General features: G+C 43.3%; 1 protein-coding gene across 4 annotated transcripts in view; it reads left to right on the top strand.

The window, feature by feature from the left end:
- Window positions 1-988: 988 nt before the first annotated feature.
- Window positions 989-7965, top strand: part of ATP9B (ATPase phospholipid transporting 9B (putative)) — a 180805-nt gene continuing 173828 nt past the window's right edge. For all 4 annotated transcript variants that reach the window (XM_040547320.1, XM_040547319.1, XM_040547318.1 and 1 more), the window contains exon 1: window positions 989-1137. In XM_040547320.1, coding sequence (XP_040403254.1) covers window positions 1043-1137 — 95 coding nt within the window. In that variant the 5' untranslated portion in view covers window positions 989-1042. The remainder of the gene's footprint in view (window positions 1138-7965) is intronic.

Here is a 7965-nt window from a genome sequence, read left to right as displayed (position 1 = left end):
TTACATATAAATGTTAATGTCCTTTGTAAACTACAGCTGAGACACCTCCTACTCTGTTCAGTTCTTTGAGGTATGTAGCTTGTAGTTTAGTTCTTCACCCAAAATTTTGATATGCAGATTTTATTTTCAGGTCACATGTACTTGTACTGCAAAAACGGTAACATTTCAGCCTGAAATATCTGGCTAGTCAGAGCAACTTTGGCATTGGGGAGTGCAACCTTCATCCATTTGTTGTCCTTGGATGCCAGTGCTGCTGCTACCACACTGCACACTTCAGGCCTCAAACCAGGAGACTAAAGGTTTCAACAGCACCATTAACATCTCTTTGCCATTTAGTATCTTCAAAGCAATAAAAGGAAAAACCCTGCATCCTAGAAAACTTGCTGTCACCTTTACGTAATTTGCATAATCAAGAGATTCATTGCCAAAGATCTTGGTCTAGTGAATAATGTCTATAGGCCCTGCTATTCTGTAAAATAGCTGAAGATTTTTGTCATTGGAGAAACGTTCTTTCCTTTCCTTTCCTTTCCCTTTTTATTTATTTTTTGTCAATACTGAATATACGTTAAGAAATATATTTATTTCCCTTCTTTATACTTTTGCAGGAAGCCTCTATTTGTGCTGGTGATAGGCGTTTTGCTCTTCTGGCATCTGATTTCATATCAAACGATGACATCCTCCAGTAGGTCTGTGCACTCCTAATCTTCCAAATAGTTATTTTTTTCCTTCGGCGACTTCTGCATTGACCTTTCCCTTCCAAGGCCCCATAGGCTGGCTCGTTATCCTTAACTTTACAGAAGGCCCGTTTCCATGTCACAACACCTCCGACTCGCAAGACCCGTCCCTATTTAGCGACAGAAAACCATCGCTTTCCATCCACAGTGCTTTTATTTGCTTCGGGGGTCGGCCCGAATCCCGCCGCGTCCCCCCCGCCCCCTTGTTTATGCCGAGGGCCCCTCCCCGGCGCTGCCTTCCTGCCGCCGTGCGCCGGCCGTGACGTCAGGGCTGGGCCGCACCCGGCGCGGCGGCGGGGCGCCCCAAGATGGCGGACCAGATCCCGCTGCAGCCGGTACCGCGCCGCGACCCGCGACGGGCGGCCTATTACAGCAGCGCCTCGGCCGCGCGGAGGCACAGCAGGTACGGGCAGGGCGGCGGCACGGCCTCGCGGCGGCCCCGGGGCGCAGGTGCCGGCCCCCGAGGGGCGGCGGCGGCGATCCCCGTCTGTCCCCCGCCGCCCTCCTCGGCCCCGGGGCGCTGCCTCGTCCCGGCGGTGGGTCGCGGAGCCGGCCGGGCTGTGCGTCGGGCGCTGCTCCCGGTCGGGCGGCTGCGGCCTCCGCCTGCCCGGCCCCGGGGAGCGACGCGCACAGCGCCCGCGGCTCCGCGGCCCCTTGTGCCCGGGCAGCCGGCCGCTCCGAGTGCGCTGCGCAGGGCGCCGCCGGTAAACGCGCTGCGGGGCGGCTGCTGTGCCTCGGCGTGTGGCACTTGGGCTTGCCTAAGTGTCAGAACTGACCCCGGGTTTCTTAAAATGCGCTCTTTTTTCGGGGGGGAGAGGGGTCAAGAAATTTGAAAAAGCCAGTTCAGAGCTTTACTACCAAATTAAGTCTTCAGCCAAGGAGTGAATGGGGTTTTCTTGTTTGTTTTTTGATTTGCTATTCTGCATGACTTCAACGAATATCGTCGTTGTGTGGAAGGAAGCACTTTACCCCATACTTCTTCATATGTCCATTGGGCAGCACTCCTACAATGTCAGTTATGATTATAGTTGTGTGAGTTGATTTTTTTTGTTTGTTTGTTTTGTTTTAAGACACTGCTCATGGGCACAAGAACTGGAGGGAGCACTTGTAATGTATGAAAGTAAATGAATTTCCTAAGCACAGAATAGTTGATGATGCTGTTCTAATTCAAATAGTCCATTGTGAATAAAAAAGTATTTCTTTGTCTAAATGGAATACCTAGCAGAAAAGGTAGTTTAAAACTATGTAAAGCAGTTTAGGCTTAAATTAATAGATGAGCTTGCAAATATTCATAGAAGATAACTCTTATAGGACAGCCTACAGTAGTAGTGTTCCCCATTTCACTAGTATTTGAACGTCTGACAATATGTAATAGGCTTATCCTCTGTTTTAAGGGAGGGCAGCGTTATCATTATCGTACCTGTTTCTCAGAGAATTGAAGCAGGGAAGTTCTTCATGCGATCTATAAGCCTTTCAGTAGGTGTTCCCCCTTGGAAGAAGAAGGGAAGGATTATATAGGCAAACACTTAGTCTGTCAAAGGTATCAGGTGATTCTGTTGTAGGTTACCCAGCAGCCAGTTTTGGTAACTTGAAAAGTGCTATAGATATGATGGGCCAAGTTCATAAGTCAGGTGAGTACATAGATTTATGGAAGGTATGTTTTCAGGCAATAATTGCAGTTATTTATACAAACTGTTTAAATCTGGACGTATAAACAGATTTGGGAAGCTGTAAGATCCATCAAGGAACTACTGATTCATTATAGATCTGCTTCTTAACTTCTGTCTTATTTGATCAACACTTCCCTTCAAAGTTTATGGATTGAATTCCTTGTAGTTTGTTACACCCTTCAGAGTTATGCTCTTTCATAATCTGTATGCTTCTCAAGTGCAGGTAATATGTATTTATTTTACCAGTCCTCCACACAAATGATTTTTTATGTTTTTAATTAGTTCTGTTCAACTAGTTGTAGGCTTGTAAAACATTTAAAAGTTAACAGGTGCGTTTATTACTTCTGATTATTTATTTTGATCACTTGATTAAAACTTGTGCCCTGAGAAAGTCCATGTACTCTTACTCGCTTTAGTTACTTAATTTTGTATATATTTTAGGGTGAGTTGGTTAGGTTGAACATTCTCCTTCAATAATACCATGCCCTGGATTTGAGAGAACCTGTTGTGTGCTTTGGAAGGTGTCCTTGTGGATCTGTTTTTTAAAAAAAAAAAAAAAAAGCTTGTCTAGATTCTACTGCAGGTGACTTATGTAAAGACAAAGAGGAAATAGAGCAAGGCACGTTAGTTCAGGTACAACTCATAAATCATGACTTAAAACTATAGTTGGACTACATCTCCTAAGCCTTTATGCATGCGTGGGTCGTCCTACTTTTCTAACTTTTATCTTCACCATACGCTTTTAAGAAGCCTTGTGTTCCTGTGGAAACTACAGCAAAGGTCCTGATGTTGGAGATAGTCCTGATAGGGTTGAAGTGAAGTCACTGAGGTCTCAGATATGTAGGAAGTTATCACAGGCATATGTACATAACAATTTAGCCTAAAAGGGTGTAATTCATACTTTGGAAGATGACTAGAGACAAACACTGGTAAAAACAACAGATTTCTTCAAATCTCAGAATTAATCCGGCACTGTGGTTTATGGGCTCTCAGGAATCTGTGACTTGCCATGATTTGTTTGTTTCTTCAGCAGAGAACTTACATTTTGAAAATTGCCTCTTTTGAAAGCTTATACACAGATTCTTAACTGCAGTGTGTTAGTGGTTTTTAACTTGAACTTGTTGCCCTGCTACTGGCAACCTCAGATAATGCAACAAAACAGTTGCTAACCTTTCGTGGCCTCAAAGCTAGTTTTTAGGACAATTTCTTTTGCTTGAGCTAACCAGCCTGTGGAAGTCTGCCTCTGTTGCTGTAGTTAGTTCTGCAGTAAGGACAAAGGTTTTCTCATTGTGTTTGGACTTAACTGCACTTTTGTACTAGAGGGTACTTTGACTGACCATTAGCACATACTGAAAAGCTGAAATGTTTTCCCCGCGCACCTAAAGAAACTTGGTGATGCTATATACCTGAGACTGTATGATTCTGTATACGATTGAATGGAGAACTGATTATGGTCTACTGTTAGAAACCAGGGAAATCCATTTTGCAGTAAAAATTTGTATTCCAGTTATTAACAATTACATTATTAGGCAATTATTTGACTTTAATAGTTATAGAAAGCTTGGAGAAAGTGATTGATGTGCCACTTTGTAGTGGGTTTACGTAGCATGGTTTTGGTACTGGGGGCCTGCAGGGTGGCCTCTGTGAGAAGAATCCAGAAGCTGCCCCATGTCAGATAAGGGCCAGTTCTAGCCAGCTTCAAAGGGAGCTGCTGCTGGCCAGGGCTGAGCTAATAAGTGATGTTGCTTGTGCCTCTGTGAGAGCAGATTTAAGAAAGGAGAGGGGACAAAAAAACCCAAACCTGCTGGGGAACAGCAGCTGGGAGAGAGAGAGGAGTGTGAAACAGCCTTGCTGGTGCCAAGGTCAGTGCAGAAGGAGGGCAGGAGGTGCTCCAAGCATGGAGCAGCAGTTCCCCTGTGGCCTGTGGAGAGGCCCCTGGTGGAGCAGGCTGTCCCCCTGCAGCCCACGGGTCCCACGTGGAGCAGATCTCCACGCTGCAGCTCGTGGGTGGAGGAGCCCCCGGTGGAGCAGGTGGATGTGGCCTGGAGGAGGCTGCGGCCCATGGAGAGCCCCCGCAGGAGCAGGCCCCGGGCCGGAGCTGCAGCCCGTGGAGAGGAGCCCCCGCAGGAGCAGGGGGTCTGGGGGGGAGCTGCCGCCCACCCGTGGGGGGACCCGTGCTGGAGCAGTTTGCTCCTGGGGGATGAACCCCGTGGTACGGAGCCATGCGGGAGCAGTTCTTGAAGAGCTGCTGCCTGTGGGTAGCCCCTGCGGGATCAGTTCGGGAAGGACGGCATCCCGTGGGAGGGACCCCACGTGGAGCAGGGGCAGGGAGTGACCGTGAGGGAGCAGCGGAGACAGTGTCAGGGACGGACCGCAGCCCCCATTGAGCAACCCTTGTGCCCCTTTTCATCATATTCTCTCCCCCATTTTCTTTGATCAGGGGGAGTGAGAGAGCAGCTGTGGTGGAGCTCAGATGCCCAGCTGAGTAAAACCACCACACGCTTGTTTCAACACTTTGTCCTTCAGCGCAAAGTATCTATTATCTACTGGAAAAATAGTTGCTGCTTATGTTTATGCCACAAAGGGAAAAGAGGACCAGAGAACTTCCACAACCACTGTAAATGTGCAGTGAGACTAACACCCTTGTTCTCAATGTTAGTTTGGTATCATCAGCAGACCCAGAATAATTATTGGCTAAACACAGAAAGGAATTTAACCATGCAATGTCTGTTGTTCATGTATGAGGTAAATGTAAGCAAACCAAGAAGCGTGGTGGAATTTTGAAGCTGATAAGGGACTGAGTTAAGCAGTGGTCAACCCTCATTTATCTGTAAGCAAATTACTTGGTTTGTTCAGGTGTCCTGCACTTGTTACTGTCAGTGTACACCTCTATTTGGTCTAATAGTGTTAAGGTGTTGGGACACCTGAGCTGATACCAGAAAATCAGGTCTTACCAGTTGTGTCCAATATTACGTAAATTCATTTGCGCTCCAGGTATTCACAGAGGTGTGCCTGTGTCATGAAAAATATTCATTCACTGGAAGGAATCTTCTCACATGATTATGTGTAGTATGGGTCATGGCAGTGCGCTTACGAATGACTTCAGACTTAAGAATGAAGGTGTATTGGGTGGCTGTGGTAAAGCAAGCTGTGGAACACCTCTGCTGTTGGCTTGTCAGTTTCCTTGCTGATAGGGTAATTCAGTTTTTAAGAAACTGCTATGTGTAATTGTCAGTCTTGTGTGTCATTAGCACATAAGACAATCGTGTGAGAATTAAAATAGATCAAAATAATAGGCTAAAGTTTCCTTTGCCAGGTAAATACTTGTTGCTTAATAACTGGTGGTTTGTTGCTTATTTCATGTTGAGTTCACTGAATCCACATACTTCCCTGATAAATACAAATGTCAAATTTTAATAGTACATAGAAACAAAGATGATATATTACAGGATTGCTGTTCTTAAATTTTTTTATTTATATGGAAGTTGCTCCCAGCGATCTTGCAGTCCTGCTGTTTAAGATTTCCCAAGGTGTTTGGCTAGGTTTCACGGGGAATTAACTAAAGATAGAGACAAGCAAATGTCAACAGATAATACTTGATGCGTGTGAAGTGATTCTGGGACTTATTTAATTTTTGCTGTTGTCTGAAGTGAGTTTTGTTGAACTACTCTGATAGTTGCTGTCTCCTCCCAGTTGTTTCTCTTCATTAGAATCATATGCTCTAGTTCTGAACTGCAATGTGGTTTTTGTAGTTCAGGTATTATTTTGTATTGCAGTGACAAAATATTTGCTGGTCTCTTTAGTTCAGGTGTAATAATTGAGATTAAAAACTTGCACAAACAATCCAAAATGTTATTTGTTGATGACATATATATAGATCAGAGGTAATAGGATGTAGGTTCTCTTGTAGAACGGTGTTTACAGAGAGCTCGTGGCTTATTTGGCTTTAACTGGGTCTGGAAAGCCTTGCAGAACATGCATGATCATTAAAAACACCAAACATTGATGTATATCTGAGTTCATCTGTTGAATGACTGTATGCAAGTGATACTTGGTGGTACTTTCAATTTTTTTAAAATTGTTAGTTGCTATGATACTCTTTTTCTGCATACTTGTGAATGTTTGGAACAAAAGTTCATAGAGTCTTTGGACAGATACAGATTTTTCAGAGGTTGCATTTCAGTCTGCTCTTCTACCCCACCTATTAGTTGAACATGTCTACTTATTTCATCCTGATTTTGAAAATGACTGAAACTAAAAGTTTCCTTTATAATCTTTGCATTAAAATTCGAATTAGTATAGCTTCTGTGAGAAAGCAGCCCCAAGACCAAAGTGAATTTACTTCTGAGTATTTGTGTTGAAACTCCTGTTACAAAGTATCAGTAACTTCTTTAAATGTTTGTTGCTTCACCAGAAGCAATAATTGTTTAGTCTGGGAATATAAATGCTGTTTTATTTTTTTTGTGTGTAGAGATAGCCTTGTTAACCATTTACTCAAGATGTGGTCACAGAAGCTCCTTAAAGTTGAGCAACTGTGGGAATGTGGTGGAGTAAGGTACTGGTTGTTAGTTGTCTGCATGTGCACTGACATACTTGAGCTTAGTCATGGAGAAAGCTCCTATCATCATCTTATAGCACTTTGTTTAAATGGGAGCCACTGTCCTGTGTGTTACTTTTTTTTCCCCTAAGTGACAGGCAGATGGAACTGGTGACTAAGTAAATTTCAGATTAGTCTAAGCAGATTTTCTGTAGGTCAGTATTTTTGCTTGAGATAGCAACTCAAAGCAAGGCGTATTGGTATTTTCTGTGATACCACAAATTACAAATGTAGATTCACCTGATAAATACTGAAAGTATCATAAACTGTGTGAAAAGCCAGAATGGATATTCCTTGTATGTTGAGGAATAAAACATAAAGCTGTATGTTATGCTGATACACTCATATAAATTTGCATTGCATTCAAATACACTTTTTTTTAAACATAAGGGAGAAAAAATTAAAAATGGCGCAAATAAATCTCTGCAGAATTGTAGTTAGGAGAATCATTGAATGGTTTGGAAAGGACCCTTAAAGATCATCTAGTACTGTTATACCAGTCTTATAAAATAGGTTTGTCCTGTATGTTCGTTCTACAGGAAAACTATTGTCCCAGTGATTTTTACTGATTTCACCTGAAATTCAAAGCGTTTGCCTGTTTTGCAAAGCAAAATTTCATATCAAAGAAAAAATCAGCAGTTCTTTTGCAGGGCGTGCTGTCCTTTGTTGTTAGCCTTTCTTTAGTTATGTTTTTGGTCAGAGGTTTACTGTTGTTAGGAACAGTGTCACTGAGTCATTTTTAGTCTGCATCCCTGAGATGCTCTCTCTTAATTCTGGATCTTCCAACAGGGCTGTCTGGTTGGTACCTTCACATTTGGGATGTTATATTTGTACCATACTTGTTAGGTCTGCATTTTCAAGGCGCTCTCAATTTACGTCAAACAATAGTTTTTAGCAGTGAATTTTTTAAAACTTTCTTCTCGATTTGTCCTATGTTCATTGCTCACATATTTACATTTCTGGA

The sequence above is a fragment of the Cygnus olor genome, chromosome 2 (assembly GCF_009769625.2).
Source record: "Cygnus olor isolate bCygOlo1 chromosome 2, bCygOlo1.pri.v2, whole genome shotgun sequence".
NCBI lineage: Eukaryota > Metazoa > Chordata > Aves > Anseriformes > Anatidae > Cygnus > Cygnus olor.
The sequence above is the reverse complement of the archived record's forward strand: the minus strand, read 5'-3'. Positions and strand labels throughout refer to the sequence as shown.